This window comes from Stenella coeruleoalba (genome assembly GCF_951394435.1).
Source record: "Stenella coeruleoalba genome assembly, chromosome: 6".
NCBI lineage: Eukaryota > Metazoa > Chordata > Mammalia > Artiodactyla > Delphinidae > Stenella > Stenella coeruleoalba.
In genome coordinates this window covers 62,874,834-62,900,658 of record NC_137151.1, presented here as the reverse complement: position 1 = coordinate 62,900,658, position 25,825 = coordinate 62,874,834, and the positions used below count along the sequence as shown (strand labels likewise).

Genomic DNA, 25,825 nt, shown 5'->3' with positions numbered 1-25,825 from the left:
TCTCTAGTTGCAGCGAGCGGGGGCTACTCTTCGTTGTGGTGAGCTTCTCATTGTGGTGGCTTCTCTTTGTTGTGGAGCATGGGCTCTAGGTGCACAGCCTTCAGTAGTTGTGGCACAGAGGCTCAGTAGTTGTGGCACATGGGCTTAGTTGCTCTGTGGCATGTGGGATCTTCCCAGACCAGGGCTCAAACCCGTGTGTCCTGCATTGGCAGGAGGATTCTTAACCACTGCGCCACCAGGGAAGTCCCCATATGACTCACTTTTAAGGAAATCCTCCAATTTCTTCAGAATTTTAGATGATAGTAACTAAAATTTAAGGAATAACATGAGACTATTAGGATAAACAATACTTTAAAATTTCATAAGCATAGTGTTTTAGACACTGGAAAAGGAACCAAAGAGTACCAAGGTATTTTCTTTGTTTAACACTGAAAACAACATGAAGTATTACCTTGTAACTAAAAATACAGTTTGGTGTATATAACATTAACCTATTAAGGTCCTTTTTATACTTGTCTCTGCTTTTTAAATATATATAACTAGTAATCATTATTATAGACAATATTGAAAGACATTATTTTGTAAAGCATGTAAATCTAAAATTATAAATATACTCTCAGTTATATTCCATATTTGTTTTTCTTGAGAGGTACTCCTATGTTTTGATTCTAATACGTAATTTGTCTCATTTTCATTTGTCTAACTTGAAAGCATGAACAAAATAGAAGAAATTTACTTTGCTCAGATTTTTATTAATACAAAATATTTCTATTTGCTAATACAAAATCAGAAGTCTAGTTTCAAACCTCCCTTTGCATGCAAAAGTCAAAAATTTCTACTAGTTAGAGCTTAAATAAACAATTAGCTAATGCATAACTTTTCTATTCTTTCATTTCAGAACTTAGAAAATCCAGGAAGAGATGCCCATTTTGTTGGTATAGATTTGCTAAAAGTTTCTTGATCTGGAATTGTTCTCCTTGTTGGTTAAAGTTGAAAGAGTTTGTCCATATGATTATAATGGACCCATTTACCGATCTTTTCCTTACCATATGCATAATTCTAAATGTACATTTTTTGGCCTTAGAACACTACCCAATGAGTTTAGAAACGAACAATATTCTCAACATTGAAAACCAGGTAAGGCTCTCATTGTACATTATTTTCTTTTGCAATTTCAACTTTTCTTTAGTCATCATTATCCCTGCTATTTTATTTTATAACTCCAAAATGTTGCAAATGCATTATATGAGTATGAGATGAAGTACTGTGTTCATGCTTTCTCACCTCACCTCCCCCAGCCCTGCTTTGTGAATATTCTTATCATTGAATAGATTTATAGCTAGAGTCCGTTTAAATTTAATACTTCTAGCTAGCTGCATGGCAGTCAGGTTAAGTAGAAATTATTTATTTCCTCTCCCTTCTCAAATATCCCCTCTTTTGGTATGGTAGCCCCTAGATCAAGGTAGGGCAGAGGTGAAATAACAGACACAAGTCCTTCACTGACATCTGAATTTTGAATTCTGTTACAACTGCACCTAATCTTAGACTGGAGCTTATCCTTTTGGCAAGGTATTTTTGAGATTTGCCTATCTTTTCTTTCCACATACAATACAAAAGAGAAAGATTTCTATGAGTTTAAAAACAAGTCACATTCAAGCAAATATATATTGTTTAATTTCGTTTGCTTTTATTGTTGTTTAGTTACTTGATACTAATACAAACAGCCAACTGCTACCAATTTTGAACTATACATTTACTTGATACCAAAACAGTAATTTAGTTAGTTCTGCCAGTGTAGTTTTCAAAGGACAATTTCCATGGGTTTGCTTTTTTTCTGGATCATATATACTTTTGAAAAATTTCTTTTACACTTTTAAAAATTAAATATCTTAATATGTACTCTTTAGCCCAAAAGGAACTATTCAAAATGAAAAGATTTTCACTCTCAAGTATTCTTTTGTTTTCTTCCAGGATGACTTTTATTAAAGTAATTGAAGATTACACGATGTTTGACATTAGATTGTCAAACAAAAGCTATGAGCCTGTACTTGTAATACAGACTCTGAAACTAATCAGATCTTGACAGAGGAAATATGAAAAAGGTGGCAGTGAAAATTTACAGTTTCTGCGTGTGAGGGTTCTGACAGAGCTACTGGAATTATATTCTCATCTCTGTGTTTTGTTTTATTTAGGTGTTTATTGGAATTTTCACAGCAGAAATGATTTTTAAAATAATTGCCATGCATCCATATGGGTATTTCCAAGTAGGCTGGAACATTTATGATAGCCTAATTGTGTTCCATGGTTTAGTAGAACTTTATGTAACACATTGTCATGGACTGGCTGTTTTACGATCATTCAGGGTGGTAAGTAGAATCCAAGACCTAAATTTTATTTTATAAAAATTCATCTCAGTTTCCTCAGACGTGAAGTGGGAAGAATAGTAATACCTATCCTTTTGGTATACTGGAGGTAGTAAATGAACTGATTCATATGTAACAAGCTTAGAAAGTAACCCAGAAAAGAGTAAGTAGTCTCCAATGCTGTTGTTTGGCTCAGGCATTAAAGGAAATACGCCATATATACAGCAAATTTGAGATACAGTTTTAGAAAGCAGGGTCAGGAATACTGGGTCAGTTTTGAGAAGCAGGATAATAAAGAGTCCCAGAAGCTGAATGCCAGTGTGTAACTAAAGAATCAGGTGAGTATTTCTAAATGTAGGGTAGAAAACTTTGTAAAAGAAGAACGGTCAGGCCAATAAAATGTTATTAGAAAATTATCAAGTCAGAATCACTATATGCCTGCAATGTAGGTGGTAGTAAAAGCATCAGAAAACTAGGCAAAGAAATAATGTTATTAGAATGATATTTATAGAAATGTTGGGCATTTGATAAATAATATATTGTCTCATTCTTGGTAACAAGTTGAAGGAATGTAGCAGATATCAAGAACAATTAAGTAGATTTGATCTTATCCAAATAATTCTTCAGAATCCTATCTTAAATCTTTATCCATAGGCTTGTCTAATGAGTAAGAGAAAAATATAAAAGCTGTATTTATCAAATTTATGGATGAAACAAGACTGGGAAATACAGACAATGTAATAAAAGGTAGTATCAAAATATCTGAAAGACTAGTAATGGACTGAATCTAAGATGATTACGTTTATTTATTTATTTTTTGGCTGTGTTGGGTCTTCGTTTCTGTGCGAGGGCTTTCTCTAGTTGCGGCAAGCAGGGACCACTCTTCATCACGGTGCGTGGGCCTTTCTCTATAGCGGCCTCTCTAGTTGCGGAGCACAAGCTCCAGACGCGCAGGCTCAGTAGTTGTGGCTCACGGGCCTAATTGCTCCGCGACATGTGGGATCTTCTCAGACCAGGGCTCGAACCCGTGTCCCCTGCATTGGCAGGCAGATTCTCAACCACTACGCCACCAGGGAAGCCCTAAGATGATTAAGTTTTACATGGATAAATGTTAAGTCCTACCCCTGAGTCCAGAAAGCCAACTATATACCAGAAAATGTTGAGGAAGGTATAGCACATATAAAAATAATATATGGATTTTAGATGACCCAAATATTAAGGTGATTTTGTGCCATATAAATAAAATTTTTTTAATCTGGTGAAAAGAAATGAAATATTCAGACTAAACCTAGCATGTTATGTTTGGTCTTCCATGTTATTTTTAAAGGTAAATACACAATAGAACTGTCAATGGAATTCAATGGAAGCTGAAGACTTTTCCAGCATCATCTATATGTCAAAATGTGGGAAAATATTCAATACACTGTGAAAAACAAAGCAAAGAATGGATACTTGCTTTACCAGATATTAAAACATAAAACTAGAATAATTATAATAGTGTAATATTGAATGGGAATTGACAGATCAATAGAAGAAAATATACATGGATTTACAGTAATAAACTATAGAATATGTAAGATGTATTAAGAATTATACATAAACTGAATTTTCAGTGCTTAGTATTAATAATGCTCAAAACTGAATATTACATTAAAGACTACATATGTATATGTGTATAATGCTGATAAAAAATTTTAATGTACATCGTAATGAATAGTGACCAGATTTTTTGTTGTTTTTTTCTTATTCTGGGTTTTACATTGCTCTATCAGTTGCGAATTTTCAAATTGGGGAGATATTGGCCAACTTTCAAGATTTTGCTGCTGACTCTTGGTAACTCAGTGATGGCCCTGAAAGACTTGGTCCTGCTGTTGTTCACATTCATATTCTTTTCTGCTGTGCTTGGCCTGAAGCTGTTTGGTTCAAATTACAAAATATACGTCTGCAACATAGATGAAGACTGTCAACTTCCACGCTGGCACATGCATGATTTCCTCCACTCCTTCCTGAATGTATTCCGGATTCTCTGTGGAGAGTGGATAGAAACTTTATGGGATTGCTTTAAGGTAGCAGGCCAATTCAGTTGTATTCCTTTTTACATGATGGTGATTTTAGTTGGAAACTTATTGGTAAGTAATCCATGCTTTAAAATTTTCCTTGAAAAACTGATGTATTGTAGTCTGGCATTTTCATAATGTGGACTTATGGAAGCCAGTGGTCTATAACCGTGCTATCTGATATGGTGGCCTCTAGCCACATGTGGCCATTGATCAGTTAAAATATGAGTGGTCCACTTTGAGATGTGTCATAAGTGTAAAACACCCACTGAATTTGAAGTCTTACCTCCCAAAAAAGAATGTAAATGATTTCATTAATAATTTTTATATCGAATGTATTTTAATTATAGTATTTTGATACATTTAGTTGAATAAAATATATTAGTAAAATTAATTTCACCTGTTTTTGTTTACACTTTTAGTGTGCCTACTGGAAAATTGCATATGTGATATGCATCATATCTCCATTGGATAGCACTGGTTATAACCTGCTACTCAAACTAGCTTTGGTTTTATTTGAGATAGTTATTAATGAAGACTCTCAGATCCCATCCCAGACCTGTGGAATCAGAATCTATATTTTAACAATATCCCCAAGTGATCTGTATGCACATTAAATTTTAAGAAGCACTTAAATGTAGCACTGGTTGTCAAATTTGACTGAACGTTGGAATTACCAGGGGAACTAATAAAAATAAACTAATGTCTTGGATTCATTCCCAGAGATTCTGATTTTATTGGTATGTGGACATAACCTGGTCATCACGATTTTTTTTAAATCCTCATTTGATTAAATTGTGCAGCAAAGTTGGAAAACCACTGATCTATAAAACTGTTATGCATTAACTAAGAGGAAGTACTTTCACTTTTAAATTTCCAGTAATTGGAGTGATATTACCTTTTACTTCTTCAAGAAAAAAATGGCTTATAAGACAAAATTCTTCTTACAGGAAAAAAAAGAGATTCAATATTTACGTTTTATTCCTAAGTCATAGAGGTCAAGCACATCTCCCAAAAGGTGGGGAAAAAAATCACAGGTTAGACTCCATTGTATCAGCACATTTCCTCATTGCTTCTGTTTACCCTGGGCATACTCCTGTCATATGCACACATTGACATTATGTTTAATTGTTCATGTACTTGTCTATCTTCCTTATTAAACTGTAGGCTCCATGAAGGAAGGGATCATGAGTCCTCCTATTAATCTTTTAGGAGACTAGGCTATTTTTAATTCAGAGCGCACTTAAACAAAGCAGTAGCATTTTACAGTGTTATAAAGTTCTTTCTTTAGATCACAGTTCCAGAGCATTTTGAACTTGATTTTCAGCCTTTTAACGCTCTTACTGTATATATATATATATATATATATATATATATATATATATATATATATATATATAGGGGAAAGTGTGTGTGTGTCTAAGATATAAGAAATCTTACATTGTAAGCTCTTAAATATACAGTTGCTGTAGCATAATTTTTCCTTCTCCAAATCCTGACACAAAAATCTATTCTTTCATTCATTCCATACTTAATTAATTTTTCAACAAATATTTTTTATCATGTACTTTGTGCCTAGCATTGTGCTGGTTGTCTATTTAAGAGAAAACATGGTTTCTACTCATATGAAGCTTATAGTCATGAAATTCTTACTAAACACCCTTTTCATTTTTCTCACTGTGGACAATACTTAACCAAACAAAGGAAAAAAAAACAACCAACTACCTTAAATTATACTTGGTCTTTCCCTTTGTCCTTTGAGAATGATAGAGATGCTAATAGTCTAGTTCCTACAAGGGCCATGGAGCCCCTGCCCAGATTATCTGTAAGTAAGCCTTAATATCAAAATGGGACACTAGTGGGAGAAAATCAAACTATTCTGGGGATATTGGCATTCAATTACTGTCTTTTCAGTTTTTTTTTTTCCATTGAGATTCTGTAATTGTAGGTTATAGAAAATATATGTTAGTTGTTCAGATGATCTTACCTGCAAGAAATTTCCAGTGCTGAGCCATCTTATACCCTCTGTTTTATTGCTACACCAAAACTATGGTTACGATTAAGATGATTTATTTGATGACTTTATTAACTGCAACAATATTTTGATTTTTCCATGAGTGAGTCTCATTTGAGCTTTCTCTATTCCTAAGTGTTAAAAAATATCTGGGTATTGAGAAGTAAAAGTAATTCATTAGAAATGAACACGATTTGGTGGGTACTTCATAATATTTTAGGTGTATATGCGCATGAGAAACAGTAATTATCAGAGCGCTTGAGAATTCACCTCTTCACATAGATCCAAAATTCTGAAAGATATTTTAACAAATGAATGCTGCAGATCTTCATCTACTTAGCTATTTTATTTTATGTACACATAAATTTTCAGTATAAGTATTTTTAAAAGTAGATCTTAATATATGAAGAAATCAGAAATACAAGCAGGAAAATGTTATGTAAGTTATATACATATTATTACACATAATGTGTAACATTTGAACCTTTCCCTTTAAAAATAATAGGCAAAGCATAAAGTAAATTAAATCTTCAGAAACTCAAATATCTGAAGAGAGGAGAGAAAACTGCCAGAATAGACAAAATGCTCAAATTACTACTTTAAGTCTAAGAGAATAATCAACATAAATCTCCAACACTAGAATCTAAAATTATAATCTATACCCTACAACAACAAACAAAATAAAAATCTGATTCTCTGCAAAATGTACATGCCTTGATCTTATTTCTCAGTGATGGTAAAGGTCGAAATACACACTATCCTCGAATTCAAAATAACTTGCAAATATTAGGAATGATTCTTCCATCACTCATCTCTTTCTTATTTGACCAAATTTATTATCACAGAGAATCAGTTAACCTACCCAATCCCTGTGCTTGCACGTCACAAGGAAAGTTAGATGTGGGCTTCAGAACCAGGGATAGCTCTCTCCCCATGAGATTCCTCATGGGTTTGCAGACCCATGAAGATGTCATTACACATCTTCCTGGGTTAGGGCTAAAGTGAAGTCAGCCACCTGGAGTAGCAAATCATTTTCTCACTTTGGGAGAGTTAGCCTGGTTTAGTGAGAAAAACAAACTTTGGAATAAGACAGACTTATGTTCAACCTCTGTGATCTTTGATACTTAGCATCTGTAAGCTTTGTGGTTTTCATCTGTAAAAGAGAAACAAATGATATTTCATAGAATAGTGTGACCTTGAGATGAGTTCTGGCTTTACAAACCACTAACACAGCACCTGGCCCACTGTAGATGAGCAAAAACTGAATAGCCTAAATAGCATTGCAGTGTGTATGCTGTTTTCAAATCTCAGGTCCGCTTTTTTAAAAGATTATTTTGTCGTTGTTGTTTGAAAGGAAACAAAAAAATGAGATGCATTTAACCTCATTTACTTCCTCATTCAGATACTTTACCTGTTTCTGGCATTGGTCAGCTCATTTAGTTCATACAAGGCTGCAACAACTGAAGAGAATGATGAAGCAAAAAATCTCCAGCGTGCAATGGCGAGGATTAAAAAAGGAATAAATTATGTGCTTTCTAAAATATTATGCAAAAACCAAAATGTTCCAGAGGAAACAATGGACAATGTAAGTGATATATATGTTAAAGAGAATATTTCTGACCATACTCTCTCTGAATTGAGCAACACCCAAGAATTCCTCAAGGATAAGGAAAAAAGCAGTGGCACAGAGAAAAACACAATGACCGAAAATGGGAGTCAGTCACTTATCCCCAGTCCCAGTGTCTCAGAAACTGTACCGATTGCGTCAGAAGAATCTGATATAGAAAATCTGAACAATAAGGAGATTCAGAGCAAGTCAGGTGATGGAAGCAACAAAGAAGTAAGTTGTTTTAATATCATGATTTCTTATTGTTGATTGATGGCATTGTTGATAAGGAAGTGAAGCAGTGCTGAAGTTCCCAAGTTAGATTACCCATTCAATCCTAGCTATAGCATTCCTTGCTCCTGATTTTCTGCTGCTGATCAAGTTTCTTAAACTTTCTAAGCTTCAGTTTCCTCGTCTGTAAATGAGGATAAACTTGTATCTATTTCTTAGAGGAGATAGAAAAGAAAGATTGAGAAAAATAGTTCAATAGTGCATAGAATAATGCCCATATATAGTAAGCACTTAGTAAACAACAGATAATATAATTATAATAGTCTGTCCATTAATAAGCAAGCAGCATGGGGTGATGAAAAGCATATTGAAGAAAACTACATTTTTAAAATCTATGTGTGTTATTGGAGAAATCACCAAACTCTCCTGGACTTTATCATATTTAAAATATAAGATGGGACTAGAAGAGTGCTAAATTACTTTCTTGCTTGCTAAAATTTTAAGATTCTTGTCAGTCCATTTCTGCAACGTATTATAGCATATATAATTGAGTTGGACTAAAAGAACAAAGGAAAAAACCACCAGTTTGAATTGTGAACATTTTGCAACTTTATAAACACAGGGTGGTGGGGGAGAAGGGTCATATTCAAAGAAGGGCAGATACTGCTGTTCACTTAGCTTTTAAAATGTATACCCTACGGGATACAGTCTTACTGTCTTCATTTGCGAGCAGCATAATGTGTTAGTAGGAGCTATCATTTAATTCAAAGCTACATCTATAGAGATCACATCTGCACTGTGAGCCACTTGCATTGGACCTCACTAGAGAATCGTTTTAGTTCATTCACTGGCATGGGGAAGGGCAGAGAATATCTTTTTCCAGGTCCCCGTAGTCTCTGACACCATCTTATCTCCCAGACCTCTTCTGGCTTGGCAGCCGCTCTCTGCAATAACTTATCAAATTGGCCTTCTAAAAGGAATTAAGTTTCAATTATTCAAAGTCCTTCTAGTTTCTAGTGCAGGCATCTTTGTTTCCGAGAATCATTTTCACTCCTTGTCACACCCCATATTCTCAGGTTCATTTTCCTTTAATTAATACCATTATTAGAAAATGAAAAGTATTCTTCTCCAGCACACTTCTATATCTTCACTTAAATATTTATGAATATTTATAGAGTGCTAACTGATTTTATTTAAATTATAACAACACTATAAGGCATGTACTACCATCCATTTCTCAGTAAAATTACTATTTATCATAGCACATCATGTGGAAATGGGAAACTTCTTGCCAATCTCATTAGAAAGTTGGAGATACGAAAATACATAGGAAAGATGGAAATTAATATAACTGTAAATGTTGAAGTTTCAGAAGTTGTCATTTAAGCTGCATAATTATTTGGTCTTGTTGATTGGTTAACTACTCAAAGAAGATTTATTCATTTATATATTTATAACACTTTCCAGATTATGTAGCCCAAGAGTGCTTAGGATGTTGATATACCAAAAGCCAAAGATGAAATATAAAATTACATGTGATCTGATAATTCATAGATTCATGCTCTCTTTGGTATTTAAGCTTTCATATTTTATTACAAATATATAACTATATGAATTTCATAAAAGCATAAAATTTAAATCAGATTTTGAAACTTGTTTTTTCATAATGTAGCAATATATATTGGCCATTAAATAATCTTTTACTAAAATGATTTATAATTTTGAATCTTAATTGATTTATTTATAAATTTAGAATAAAAGTACTCACACAGTTTTGGGAAAATGTCATCAAATAATTTATGTGCAAGGGTTTTCCAAACTCTAATAAAGCATTTAAATATAAAATGTATAATTTTCAATCATTGAATGCTCAAACATGATATAATATTAATTTATTTATTGTCTACTCCCAAATAAGTGCATTGCTATACCCTTATTTTATCAATAATAAAGAGAATACAAAGGGAAATGAAATAATTTTTCAAGAGATTTGCTTATTTAAGAGTAATATCCTGCTGTATATTTTATTTTTTTAATTGAGCACCATGATGTCTTACAATTGACCGTATATGGTTTAAAGCAAACAAAACTTCTAATTTTATTTCCTTGATGCTTACTGTGAAAAAGACAAAGAGGTAGAACAAAATATTTATAATTTTCTTTTTTGTATACTCTACCTAGATCTTTCCTTTCAGAAATTTGAGATAGCCTGCACATCTTTTAGGAGAACAGTGTTATTAACTATATGTTAATTTTAATCTAAAAATCATTTTATCTTAAGTTAATTTTTTAAATATTTTTTAAAAACTTCAATTCCCAGAGATATGTATGCATTTTAATATCAATTATGAAATTGGCCTGAAGTCTTTTACGCCTGACAGTAGTCTTTCTGTACATAATTTTTCTTTTTTCTGAAAATAAAATAAACTTTAACTACAGTGAGTAAATGAAAGCTTAATCACAACTTTCTTGGTGGGATTTTACTTTTCAGAAGGTAAAGCAATCTAGCTCATCTGAATGCAGTACGGTTGATATTTCTATCTCTGAAGAAGAAGAAATGGTCTATGAACGTGGAAAGCCAAAGCGTCTTAAAAACGGTAAGAAAAAAATTAATTCCTTTGAAAATTGTATTGAAATTAGACTAAATTTCTCTTAACCTAAATAATACTATTGAATATACTTTTAATTTTAAAGAGTTTATTAATTTGACTAAGGAATACACACACATGAACATGTTTGTGTGCATGCACCTGTACACATGCCCATATGAATCCTGATAGAAACTTATAATAAATATCTAAGAAAAAGTCAGTATTTGGAAAAGAGAGGAAGGGCCTACTTCCTAGGGAGTCTAATGAAGTAGTTAAGAGTGTTGGTTCTGAAATCAGACAGCCTGAGTTCGTATGCCAGCCCACCATTTGCTAGCTTTTACTTACCCTCTCTCTGGCTCATTTCCTAACATGTAAAATGAGAATAATAATAAGACTTCATGGGATTATTAAAAAGATTAAATTAGTGTACGTGTGTATGTTTTTATAACTCGTGGAATGGGGTCAATATTTAAAATACTCATAGGAAAACAAATCACGTGATGGTCATGTATTTTTATATACCACATGAATATTAAGAAATGTATGGGGCTTCTGTCAGTTGACCGACTCACTAGATATGTAGCATGCAACCCTCAATGACTTATAATTCAAATTAGTTTCCTAACAAGATTAACAAATAACTGTAGGTTCTGAACATTTGAAATCGCTGGAAATCATCAAAATGGTAATTGCTAAATGTTCAAATTCCTATATTCAAAAATAAGAATCCGCTCTTGGTAGCTTGAGTTATAGCACTTGTATCATACAAGACCAGGGAGGAAACATTTTCTATATTTTTCTGACCAAAGATGTATAAATTGACTCTAGGTAAAATTTTATAAAATTCTAAAATGTGTCTCTTTAAACTCCACCCACCTCCATTCTTCATTCTCTTACCTGTTAATCATACCCTTCTCAAGCCTCACGTTTTCCTTATGCTAACTCTCTTGACGAGAAGGTAGAATTCAACCTCATACACCAGTACCCTACCCACAAATTACTCCAAGCTTAGCTCCTTAAAGAGTCTCAATCAAAATTTCCATTCCCATGCCACCTAAGAGCTGGGATCAATTTAATTTACTTAACTGATATTATACCTCTTACCATGTCATAAATACTTGTATATTTAAATGGAAATGCTTGTTATGCCATGTGAATCTTCAGAGAATGACTTTTCAGGCATTATACAAAAATGTAGTAATCAGAAGATGGTGTGTGTGTGTCTTGTGTGTATGCATGTGTGTGTTTTGTAGGAGTGGGGGTGAGTTCTATTCTCAGACTCTGTCCAGCAGGGTAAGAGGATGTTCTAAGTCATCTCTTCCTTTCACAATTTCTTTCCTCTTACTGTTACCAAACTCACAAGCTAAGTTTTTTCTTTTTTTCCTCAGTGATTGCAGTGGTCACTACAATAGAGGTAAAAATCAAATATTTATGTCAGAAACCACCTATATTAGACTCTGTAAATAAATACTTGCCAAAACATTTGGAATGTTTACTTTTTCATGAGTTTTCTAGATTTCTGTTCTTAATAGTTTCATTCTTGACAGGTTATGGACGAAGATCTTCATCTGCTCAAATCAGCAGAGACTCCAGGAAAAGAAAAATTTGGCAGAACATAAGGAAAACTTGCTGCAAGATAGTAGAAAACAGTTGTTTTAAGTGTTTCATTGGCCTTGTCACTCTGCTCAGCACAGGTGCTCTGGTAAGTGAGAGTTCATATTTTTATGGAAAAAAATGCATCATGAGTCTACATTCATGAAGTCACCATGCCAAATCATTTTTCCCCAGAATACTTATTATAGCACAAAATTTCATATTCTAGGATTTTAGTTGTGGAAGACATACATTACAGTTTCTCAGAAAGTCTGTATATGCCTCATTCAATATTAAATAAATAATATAAAAATATAAAAAAATTTCAAAATATATGAATGATAGCAGGAAAAAAGAATGTTAATAAATACCCAATTTTTCTTATTTTAATAAAGTTTAATAAAATGCACATATTGTGCTAGTACTTTGTTACCCGTTCCATTGGAAAGAGAAATATTGCATTTACTTTTTTGTAAAATTAATTAATTAATTTTTGGCTGCGTTGGGTCTTCGTTGCTGCACGTGGGCTTTCTCTCTAGTTGCGGCAAGCAGGGGTTACTCTTCATTGCGGAGCGTGGGCTTCTCATTGTGGTGGCTTCTCTTTGTTGCGGGCTCTAGGGGCATGGGCTCAGGAGTTGTGTCTCGAGGGCTCTAGAGCACAGGCTCAGCAGTTGTGACGCATGGGCTTAGTCTCTCCGCGGCAAGTGGGATCTTCCTGGACCAGGGCCCGAACCCGTGCCTCCTGCATTGGCAGGAGGATTCTTAACCACTGTACCACCAGGGAAGTCCCTGCACATACTTTTAAGAACCTTTGAACTGCAAATATATTTACCCATTGACCCAAGAATCTTAATTCAGGGAAATTATTTTAAAATCTTCACACATATTAAATGCATTTACAAGGCTATGCACTGAAGAATTTTTTGTAATAGCAAAAGATTGAAAAACAAAAAGAAACCATATTAGATGACTGTTTAAATATGCTATGGTACAGTCATCCAATGGGACACTGTGCAGTTACCTAGAAAATACAAGAGCTGTCTGCATGCTGATATTGCAATTCCCCAAGATATGGTAATAAGTGAAAAAAAGAAAGAATAAAGTGTACAGCATGCTACATTTTATGTAAGAAAGGGAGAAAAATAGAACGCATATTGATATTTGCTTTTGTTTGATTAAAGAAGATCAAAGAATGATACACAAGAAATAGTTAATCATGAGATGCACAAAACAGAGTCATGGTTGGGAACCAGACTTTGTACTGCAAATATTTTTAAAGTAAACTTTATACTGACATTTAGCACACATACTGAAAAGCATGAAAATCTTAAGTGTATAGCATAAAAGATTTTCACCAAGTGTATGTACCTATGTAACCATCACTTGGCTTGAGAAATAGAATGCTACCAGGGCTCCAGAACCATACTCTGACCCTAACAGTTACTTCTTCATTCCATGTGGATAGCCAGTATGTGGACTTCAACTGCCACAGATTGGTTTTGCCTATTTTTTAATGTTTTAATTGAAATAGAGACTTCTGTATATCTTTTTATATTATTTCACATTATATACCTATTCAGTAAGTAAATACATGTAATGAATAAAGTCCTTTAAAATAACTTTGGATGATATTTATAATCTGCTTTTATAAACACTTTTACTCCATAATTCGTTCAGTTGAGTCAGCAATTCTCTTATTTTATATTTACTTTTATTTAATAGGTTTTTAAGAGTCACACCATTATTTACCAAAGATTATTTTCATCCTTGTTTAATCTTTGACCTCAAATACACTTTGAAACAAGTCTGCCTGAGGTTATTGATATTTTATTGCCTTTTTTACAGTGATAAAAAATACTATGAAATTGCTTTGAATGACATTATCAGAATTTGCTTCCTTCACAGTAAAATTGAGGTTGATCTATTAAAACCAAGAAACTTTAGAAAAACATTATAATTTTATTTCATATTCATGTGTTTCCAATGGTTGATCTGACAAACTCTGTGACTTTTTCATGTAATAGCAGCATGGATTTCTGAAAACACAGGTTTGGGGGGTTTTGTTTGTTTGTTTGTTTCTCTCTGCTCCTTTAATCTCAATAGCATATATCTATCAGATGGCTATGTGGAATTAGAGACAAGAACCAGGTCAGATGTGACTAAAGATTCCACCTCTTAAGTTTGATTAATTGATTTGAGAGAGGCTTTTCAGATCACTAATTAGAACACAATTTGGAGGTTCTGGAATCAATGAATGATGTCTGCTACAGGCATGGGATCAGAAAACAGATGTGGATTGTGTGAATAGATCCAAACCAAGTGAACAAGCCCTTGAGACTACAACCTATGACAATGCTCACCATCTAGAGATGGGATTTCATTCCCCTCTGTGCCAAAAGAGCTTATAGAAATTACATGTAGGGCTTCCCTGGTGGCGCAGTGGTTGAGAGTCCGCCTGCCGATGCAGGGGACACGGGTTCGTGCCCTGGTCCGCGAAGATCCCACATGCTGCGGAGCGGCTGGGCCCGTGAGCCATGGCGGCTGAGCCTGCGCGTCCGGAGCCTGTGCTCCGCAACGGGAGAGGCCACAACAGCGAGAGGCCCGTGTATCGCAAAAAAAAAAAAAAAGAAATTACATGTACACTAATCCTTAAATTTTTTACCCACAGGCTTTTGAAGATATATATATTGATCAGAGGAAGACTATTAAAATCTTATTAGAATATGGTGACATGATCTTCACTTACATCTTTATTCTGGAAATGCTTCTAAAGTGGATGGCATACGGTTTTAAAGCCTATTTCACTAATGGCTGGTACCAACTAGACTTCATGGTTGTTATTGTACGTATTTTAAAGAAAAAATTGAAAGGCTATTTGATTTACTCTTCCTTCTTTACTCTGACTTACTCTTCCATTTACTTATGTCTTTCTTTTCCCTCTCTATATACATTTTCAGTCACCAACATCCCATATATCTTCATATGTAATGCTTCACATCCATCCTTTTCTTTTCATTCTAAAATTTTAACAGTTCAGTATTTAACTCCTGATTCTTCTAATCATTGCCTATAAACCTGCTGCTAATTAGAATACTCTTATTGCAGAATATCTTGAAAATATCAGCATTCTAAAATATTTAGATTGGTTCTACCTTTAAATCATACATTTAAAATTAGACTACTTATCATAACCTTCACCAGTACCACACTGATCCAAGCTACCAGAACTGCCCATTTGTATCACTGCAGTAGATTCCAAGCTGAGATCCTTGCTTCCACCACTGCACGCCTTTGTTCTACTCTCCACATAGCAACCACATATGTTGTACTGTTGTAAAATGAAACTCAGCTCAAGTCACTTTTCTTGAAATCCTCCAATAAACACCCCTCACTCATAGTAAAAGCTACAGTCTTTGCAATCAAAGGCCTACAAGTCTCTACATGATCCAGTCTTATGTCCTGCTACTCTCCCTTTCCCCCATCCTGGTCTATATACTGCTCCACCAGCACCGGAATTCTTGAAGTTCAAAAACCATGCCAAAATTACTTCTATCTTAGTGCCTTTGCACTTATTCTTCCTTCCACCTGAAATTTTTGCTGGCTCACCTCATTTATGTTTGCTGAAAAGAAAGTGTTGAAGTTAGGTCTTTCTGCATTACCATATTTAAAACTGCAACCACTACAATACTCCTTTGTGCTTTCTCTGCTTTCTTCATTTCCTATTAATATTATATGGGGTTGGCCAAAAAGTTCCTTCGGATTTAAGTAAAAATAAAAGACACATTTTTCATTTTCACCAAGAACTTTATTGAACAACATATTCACCCTTCTGTTCCACTACTTTCTGCCATTTTTCAGGCAACTTCATAATTCCATCTTCCCAAAACTTTTTATCTTTTTGAGCAAAGAACTGTTCTAGGTGCCTTTTACAGTCTTCCAGCGAACTGAAATATTTTCCATTAAGAGAATTTTGTAAAGACCAAAATAAATGGAAATCCAAAGGTGCAGTGTCTGGTGAATATAGCGGATGAATCAGAACTTCCCAGCCAAACCATAATAGTTTTTGTCTGGTCATCAAAGAAACATGTGGTCTTGCATTAAACTCATGGAAGATTATGCGTTTTTTGTTGACTAATTCCGGATGCTTTTTGCTGAGTGCTGCTTTCAGTTGGTCTAATTGGGAGGAGTACTTGTTGGAATTAATCGTTTGGTTTCGCAGAAGGAGCTCATAATAGAGGACTCCCTTCCAATCCCACCATATACACAGCATCACCTTCTTTGGATGAAGACTGGCCTTTGGTGTGGTTGGTGGTGGTTCATCACTTGCCCCACGATCTCCTCCATTCCACGTTATTGTACAGTAGCCACGTTTCATTGCCTGTCACAACTTTTTTTAAAAAACAGAATGTCTTCATTACATTTAAGTAGAGAATCGCATGCAGAAATACGGTCAAGAAGGTTTTTTTCGCTTAACTTATGTGGAACCCAAACATCAAAGTGATTCACATAACCAAGCTGGTGCAAATGATTTTCAGTGTTTGATTTGGATATTTTGAGTATGCCAGCTATCTCCCACATGGTATAACGCTGATTGTTCTCAATTAATGTCTCAATTTGACACTATCAACTTCATCTGGTCTACCCAACCATGGAACATCATCCAGCGAGAAATCTCCAGCACGCAAAACACTTTTGACACATTTGACCAGTCACAGCACCTTCTTCAAAAACTGCTAAATCTTTTTTTGCATTTCAGTTGTGTTTTTACCTTTCTTGAAATAAGAAAGCATAATATGCTGAAAATGTTGCTTCTTTTTTTCCATCTTCAATATTAAAATGGTTACACAAAAATTCACCAATTTTGATAAGTTTTTAAAAAATGCACACAGATATGACAGCTGTCACAATACAATCTAACAAAATTGTTTCAAATGAAGTTAAAGACAACTAAGTGCTACTAGAGCCATCTTACAGAAAAAAACCAAACAAACATTTTGGCCAGCCCAATATAATTTACTCACTGATTTTGCTTACTGAAAGATAAGCTCCATTAAGGCAAAATAGTTTCTCAGTTTGGTTCTCTCCTTATCCTATACAATTGTTATCCTAGAACAATTCATGTCACGTATTAGGTGCTCAATAATTTTTCTTGAATGCACAAATGTCTCCCTATTCTATAAACAATGATTGAAGCTTCTCAGTCTTTAAATAATGACTTACAATATCTGACCTTTGTCTTCTAAATTAATTCTTGCAATTAACCTTCTACTTCAACCAAACCATACTACACCTGCAACCCACCTTCCTGTTTCCTGGTATTGTTCTTTTGAGTCCACATCCCTCCATGCTTATATAAATGATACCCTTACTTCAAAGTCCACTTCAAGATAATCTCTTTAGCATGGAGTAAAAGAGAGTAATTTTTTTCATTTATATTGCCTTGAAAATACAGAAAATATGAAGATACAACAAAAGTTAATCATAACTATACCACCTTGCTCAATTTCCGTTAATTTTTTAGAATTTGAATCATATTTATACATATATGTTTAGTTTAAAAACTCACCTTAGAATCTTGCTACATTTTTTGGTAATTAGTACTTGGACTTAACAGTATTCATTTCCTTCTTTATGCCTCTTCTCTGAAATCCTATTTTTTATATCATCTTAACCATCTTCATATTTAGATTCATATGCAAATATATTCCGAATTTTGTTTTAATGAATACATTGTGTACTATTACCATATTGCAAATAATCATGTAACTGATTCTTAATTTAATTTAAAAATAAAAAGTGGATATAAATATTAAGCTTTGACCATGAAGAATCTCAAATATACAAACTTTTGTTTATCTCGATAGCATATATTCCTATTACCAGAAAATAGTTTTATCTTTCTTTAAGTGATTTGAACACAGAATGATTTTCTTATATCTTTCTGTAGGTCATCATTAAGATATATTGAAATGTATATTAAAATATTTCATAAATTTCTTAGTAGGCTTTGACTGTATCTTTTCCATAATAAAAGTTTTTTACACATTGTTTTGATTAAAGTTAAAATTAAATTCTATTCACTTTTTTGATATACCCAGGTGTTTTGTCTTAGCTTAATAGGCAAATCTCGGGAAGAACTAAAACCACTTATTTCCATTAAATTCCTTCGAGCACTCAGAGTTCTATCTCAATTTGAAAGAATGAAGGTAAGAGAAAAGTTTCTAATCTATAGGTTTTTATTTAGGATTAATAAGTCTCCATAAATTAACAATCATGTTGTCTTCACATTTGTACCTTTAACAATATTAATACAGAAGTCTTACATATCACTAATTAAAAGTACAGAAGAAAGGTTTATTAGTTATGCTTATTAACATTTTAGGCCTTTATTGCTCATAAGATATGAAAACTAATAAAGATAAGCAAAAAATTAATAGTTGAGAGAGAAAAAATAATAACCCACTGATACATAGAAGTATTAATGAAATGATGTCCATGTTAAAAATATAACTGATAGGGCTTCCCTGGTGGCGCAGTGGTTGAGAGTCCGCCTGCCGATGCAGGGGACACGGGTTCGTGCCCCGGTCCGGGAAGATCCCACGTGCCATGGAGCGGCTGGGCCTGTGAGCCGTGGCCACTGAGCCTGCGTGTCCAGAGCCTGTGCTCCACAACGGGAGAGGCCACAACAGTGAGAGGCCTGAGTACCGCAAAAAAAAAAAAAAAAAAAAATATAACTGATAGAAAATGAAATGTTGATCAGTTAGCTAACTTTTTTAAATTATAAGGACATCATACACACTTATTAATTTACCAAATGAAATAACAGTTTGAGTTTTAAAATAAATTCACTTTTAAGTCACACGTCACAAATTATGAATTCTTGCCAGTCTTCTCTCTCTCACTCCCACGTTAAAACTTCTTCTGAACAATGTGAGGGAAACTAATAGGTTGCACCATATAAAATGGCCAATGTTCAATCTTTGGGCCTATAATGGAAGTCCCATATGACTCAACCTAGAAGAAAAAGCAGAGTCTATGACCACCACAATTAGTATAATTATATAGCCATACAGTGATCAATTATATGCAGAAATGGGAGAGTAGTATTTTACCTTTTATTTTGTAATCATACATTTATATTTCCTTGCATTTGTCATTTACATGGATTATTTAACATTAGCCTGCCTCTTTGACTAATACTATGGAATATCATATATCCAATGTAGGTGGAAACAATAAGAAACTTATTTATGTTTAAGCTGCATTGTTTTTATAGTTGATACATTGTATGTTACATTTAAACTGCCATTCATTAAGAAACTCAATACTTAAATTCCTTCCACTTGGTTAAAAAATAGATATTTATTTTTATTTCAAACTTTGAGTGGTTATTATAAATCTAAACAAATATAAGTAATTTAAAAAATGTGTTTTACCTAAAACATCCTTCCAAAATTTTAATAGTACCATCTTTATATGATTCAATATAATATGATTATGTGATACACAGTTGTGTATACATGTGTATATGTTTTAAGTATGTTAATTATATTTTAATATATATGCAAATGCATGATTGACAATATTTTTGTAATTAATACGAATCTGTGACTGGTCAACCTATTCTCCAAATACATTTGATGTGCTGATGTTGGGAAAGAAACATTTGATCATGTAGCAAATACAGAAAACTTCCAGTTATCATACATCTAGCAAACAAAAATTTTGAATATTAATTGTAATTTACATTATGACTTACGAAACACTTTATTAACAACGTTATGGAAGTCCACAAGGTGGTGATATTCCCCAGTGCTTTTAAACCAATTTAAGGAGGAAAATAAGCTGAAAAGGAGAAAATGATTGAAAAGATCTGTAAGATTCAGGAATGACAATACAGCCAAATTTCTAGCATAAATTCAGTTTAGTGATAAGATAATTTCATAGTATATTCTAGGGCTATAAACCACACATGGCCTATTAAAACATAAGGGCTGTGGGTAAGAGAAATGGAGAAATGTTGATCAAAGGGTCCAAACTTTCATTTATAAGATGAATAAGTTCTGGGGATCTAGTGTACAGTATGGTGACTACAGTTAGTAATACTGCATTGTATACTCGAAATTTTCTAAGAGAGTAGATCTTAAATGTTTCTCACCACATACCCGAAAAGATAATTATGTGAAGTGATGGATGTGTTAATTAGCTTGATTGTAGGAATCATTTCACAATTTATACATATATCATGACATCACCTTGTACATCTTAAATTTACACAATTTTTGTAAATTATACCTAAATAAAGCAAAACACATGTACAGATATACACTAACACACAGAAATTAGATAATGAATGTAACTAGACTACTTTTCCTTATTTTAAAAAACGTTCTGGCATAATATCAGCGTTTCTTTATCCTAATAAATTTACATACAAAGAGGAAAAAAAAGTGTCAAAATCAGCAAGTTTTCTGCCCTTGATTCACAGAAAAGTAGGAAGCGATTTGCCAGGGAAGCTGCCTCTCAGAAATCAAGTGCTGTTACTATTTGATGCCATTCATTAATTAGAACGGCAATGAGAGAGTAGCCATGGACAATTCGAGGTCAGGTAAATAATTATGTTTAGGTCAAGGTCAGATCCAGATCTTAAACTTCATCTCATCCTCTGGAAGTTCTGTAGCTGAATTAACTGAGTATATAAGGAAGCTAAGTGATTACAAAATTAATGTTTTATGTATTTAATAAGCTTCAGGTGCTCTTACTATTTAAATATTTTTTTCAACCATATCTATTGCTTTTATTCTTACATTTGTGTGTATTTTCTAATAGACATAGCATTTTTTTCATCAGAAGCATCAGTGGGCCTTTCAAAATATCTAAATGTCAACAAAGGATCTGTGACTTAGTTTTAGAAGTAAAACTAAATGTAATTAAAAGCATAATTAAAAATCAAAATATTAATTCAAGGACAGAAATCTAAGGAATATAAGAAAGAAAGTATAGGCAAAGTATAGGAAAGTATATAAGAAAGTATAGAAAGTATATAAGAAAGTATATAAGAAAGTATAGGCTCCGTATCCAGTAATGGCTGAGGGAAGGGAAGGTTAGAATGGTAGAAAAGAGAAGGTTCCCTCAGGGAAAAAAAGAGAGAGAAAGAAGTGAGGTTGGGGAAAAGGAGTCAAAGTATAAATGATAAAGGAAAGATAAAAAGGTAGCAAAGATTGAAAATATTTTATTGGGTATAGCCACTGGTTTACATTCACCATAACAGCTTTAGTGGACTGATAAGAATAAAATTCTGAATGTATCAATAATATTTAAAGAATGAAGGAACTGAGGAAATGGAGACAGTGATCATAGATTATTGTTATATTTAAGTTTAGGTGGTAGATTCATTTCCCAAATGACCCACTCTGGAGTAGGTCACTAGAGACAGTGGTTCAGAGAGGAGATCTATGATTTTGAGAGGCACAGCTGCGCATTCAGTGTTTCTTGACACAATCTCTTGCCTTGGCTTCAAGAATCTACAATCTCCACAATCTCTTGGTCTTCCTCTTATTTTCCCTCCACTTCTTCACCATCTCCTTTATAGGCTAATCCTCCCTGAAGTTAGAATCCCCAAGATTAGATCCAGGCTTATTTCACTCTCATTTTATATGCTTTCTAAATAATCTCATACATATACACAGGTTCAGTTGTCTTGCCCATTTCTGGCACAATAGAGAAAATGGAAAAACGAGTTAAATAAGTGAAATAATTATGTATTCTAGTATTTATACCGATCAGCCCTGTTGTCTTTTAATATTTTTAGTACAAAAACTTTGAGAATATCTGGATTTTTAATATATATATTTTTAACATCTTTATTGGAGTATAATTGCTTTACAATGGTGTGTTAGTTTCTGCTTTATAACAAAGTGAATCAGCTATATGCATAAATATACCCCCATATCTCCTCCCTCTTCAACCTCCCTCCCACCCTCTCTATCCCACCCCTCTAGGTGGTCACAAAGCACCGAGCTGACCTCCCTGTGCTCTGCGGCTGCTTCCCATTAGCTATCTATTTTACATTTGGTAGTGTATATATGTCCATGCCACTGTCTCACTTCGTCCCATCTTACCCTTACCCCTCCCCGTGTCCTCAAGTCCATTCTCTACGTCTATGTCTTTATTCCTGTCCTGCCCCTAGGTTCATCAGAACCTTTTTTTTTTTTTTAGATTCCATATATATGTGTTAGTGTACGGTATTTGTTTTTCTCTTTCTGACTTACGTCACTCTGTATGACAGACTCTAGGTCCATCCAGCACACTACAAATAACGCAGTTTCGTTTCTTTTTATGACTGAGTAATATTCCATTGTATATATGTGCCACATCTTCTTTATCCATTCATCTGTCGATGGACACTTTGGTTGCTTCCATGTCCTGGCTATTGTAAATAGTGCTGCAATGAACATTGTAGTACATGACTCTTTTTTGAATTGTGGTTTTCTCAGGGTATATGCCCAGTAGTGGGATAGCTGGGTCCTATGGTAGTTCTATTTTTAGTTTTTTAAGGAACTTCCATACTGTTCTCCATAGTGGCTGTATCAATTTACATTCCCACCAACAATGCAAGATGTTGCCCTTTTCTCCACACCCTCTCCAGCCTTTATTGTTTGTAGATTTTTGATGATGGCCATTCTGATTGGTGTGAGGTGATACCTCATTGTAGTCTTGATTTGCATTTCTCTCATGATTAGTGATGTTAAGCATCCTTTCATGTGTTTGTTGGCAATTTGTGTACCTTCTTTGCGAAATGTCTATTTAGATCTTCTGCCCATTTTTGGATTGGGTTGTTTGTTTTTTTGATATTGAGCTGCATGAGCTGCTTGTATATTTTGGAGATTAATCCCTTGTCAGTTGCTTCACTTGCAAATATTTTCTCCCATTCTGAGGGTTGCCTTGTTTATGGTTTCCTTTGCTGTGCAAAAACCTTTGTTTCATTAGGTCCCATTTGTTTATTTTTGTTTTTATTTCTGTTTCTCTAGGAGGTGGGTCAAAAAGGATCTTGCTGTGATTTATTTCATAGAGTGTTCTGCCTATGTTTTCCTCTAAGAGTTTTAGTATCCAGCCTTACATTTAGGTCTTTAATCCGTTTTGAGTTTATTTTTGTTTATGGTGTTAGAGACTGTTCTAATTTCATTATTTTACATGTAGCTATCCAGTTTTCTCAGCACCACTTATTGAAGAGGCTGTCTTTTCTCCATTGTATATTCTTGACTCCTTTATCAAAGATAAGGTGACCCTATGTGCATGGGATTATTTCTGGGCTTTCTGCCCTGTCCCATTGATCTATATTTCTGTTTTTGAGCCAGTACAATACTGTCTTGATTACAGTAACTTTGTAGTATAGTCTGAAGTCCGGGAGCCTGATTCCTCCAGCTCCATTTTTCTTTCTGAAGATTGCTTTGGCTGTTCGGAGTCTTTTGTGTTTCCATACAAATTGTGAAGTTTTTTGTTCTCATTCTGTGAAAAATGCCAATGGTAGTTTGATAGTGTTTGCAGCAAATCTGTAGATTGCTTTGGGTAGTGGAGTCATTTTCACAATCTTGATTCTTCCAATCCAACAACATAGTATATCTCTCCATCTGTTTGTACCATCTTTAATTTCTTTCATTGGCATCTGTAGTTTTCTGCATACAGGTCTTTTGTCTCCTTAGGTAGGTTTATTCCTAGGTATTTTATCTTTTTGTTGCAATGGTAAATGGGAGTGTTTCTGTAATTTCTCTTTCAGATTTTTCATCATTAGTGTATAGGAATGAAAGAGATTTCTGTGCATTAATTTGGTATCCTGCTACTTTACCAAATTCATTGATTAGCTCTAGAAGTTTTCTGGTAGCATCTTTAGGATTCTCTATGTATAGTATCATGTCATCTGCAAACAGTGACAGTTTTGCTTCTTCTTTTCCGATTTGGATTCCTTTTACTTCTTTTTCTTCTGTGATTGGTGTGGCTAAACCTTCCAAAACATTGAATAATAATGGTGAGAGTGGGCAACATTGTCTTGTTCCTGAACTTAGAGGAAATGCTTCCAGTTTTTCACCTTTGTGAACAATGTTTGCTGTGGGTTGGTCATATAATGGCCTTTATTATGTTGAGGTAAGTTCCCTCTATGTCTACTTTCTGGAGGATTTTCATCATAAATGGGTGTTGAATTTTGTCAAAAATTTTTTCTGCATCCATTGAGATTATCATATTGTTTTTCTCCTTCAGTTTGTTAATGTCATGTGTCACATTGATTGATTTGTGTATATTGAAGAATCCTTGCATTCCTGGGATAAACCCCACTTGATCATGGTGTATGATCCCTTTAATGTGCTGTTGGATTCTGTTTGCTAGTGTTTTGTTGAGGAGTTTTTCATCTATGTTCATCAGTGATACTGGCCTGTAGGTTTTTTTTGTGTGTGTGACTCCTTTGTCTGGTTTTGGTATCAGGGTGATGGTGGCCTCATAGAATGAGTTTGGGAGTGTTCCTCCCTCTGCTATATTTTGGAAAAGTTTGAGAAGGATAGCTGTTAGCTCTTCTCTAAATGTTTGATAGAATTTGCCTGTGAAACTGTCTGGTCTTGGGCTTTGGTTATTGGAAGATTTTTAAACACAGTTTCAATTTCAGTGCTTGTGATTGGTCTGTTCATATTTTCCATTTCTTCCTGGTTGAGTCTTGGAAGGTTGTGCTTTTCTAAGAATTCGTCCATTTCTTCCAGGTTGTTCATTTTATTGACATATAGTTGCTTGTAGTAATCTCTTATGATCATTTGTATTTCTGTTGTTACTTGTCCTTTTTCATTTCTAATTCTGCTGATTTGAGTCTTTTCCCTTTTTTCTTGATGAGTCTGGCTAATGGTTTATCAATTTTGTTTATCTTCTCAAAGAACCAGGTTTAAGTTTTATTGATCTTTGCCATTGTGTCCTTCATTTCTTTTTCATTTATTTATGCTGATTTTTATGATTTCTTTCCTTCTGCTAACTTTGGGGTTTTTTTGTTCTTCTTTCTCTAATTGCTTTAGTTGTAAGGTTAAGTTGTTTATTTGAGATTTTTCTTGTTTCTTGAAGTAGGATTATATTGCTATAAACTTCCCTCTTAGAACTGCTTTAGCTGCATTGCATAGGTTTTGGGCTGTTGTGTTTTCATTGTCATTTGTTTATAGGTATTTTTTGATTTCCTCTTGATTTCTTCACTGATCTCTTGGTTATTTAGTACTCTATTGTTTAGCCTCCATGTGTTTGTATTTTTTTCCTGTAATTGATATCTAGTCTCATAGCATTGTGGTTGGAAAAGATACTTGACACGATTTCAATTTTCTTAAATTTACCAAGGCTTGACTTGT

The 25,825-nt window shown here is 33.9% G+C and overlaps 1 protein-coding gene across 1 annotated transcript in view; it reads left to right on the top strand.

Moving 5' to 3' along the window:
• The window catches only part of SCN7A (sodium voltage-gated channel alpha subunit 7), a 62,179-nt gene that overhangs the window by 24,243 nt on the left and 12,111 nt on the right, over positions 1-25,825 (top strand). Inside the window, exons 11-18 of the mRNA XM_079925143.1 lie at positions 899-1,137; positions 2,193-2,366; positions 4,136-4,492; positions 7,837-8,274; positions 10,763-10,868; positions 12,410-12,564; positions 15,124-15,297; positions 18,554-18,661. Of these exons, the coding sequence (XP_079781269.1) occupies positions 899-1,137; positions 2,193-2,366; positions 4,136-4,492; positions 7,837-8,274; positions 10,763-10,868; positions 12,410-12,564; positions 15,124-15,297; positions 18,554-18,661 (1,751 nt within the window). The remainder of the gene's footprint in view (positions 1-898; positions 1,138-2,192; positions 2,367-4,135; positions 4,493-7,836; positions 8,275-10,762; positions 10,869-12,409; positions 12,565-15,123; positions 15,298-18,553; positions 18,662-25,825) is intronic.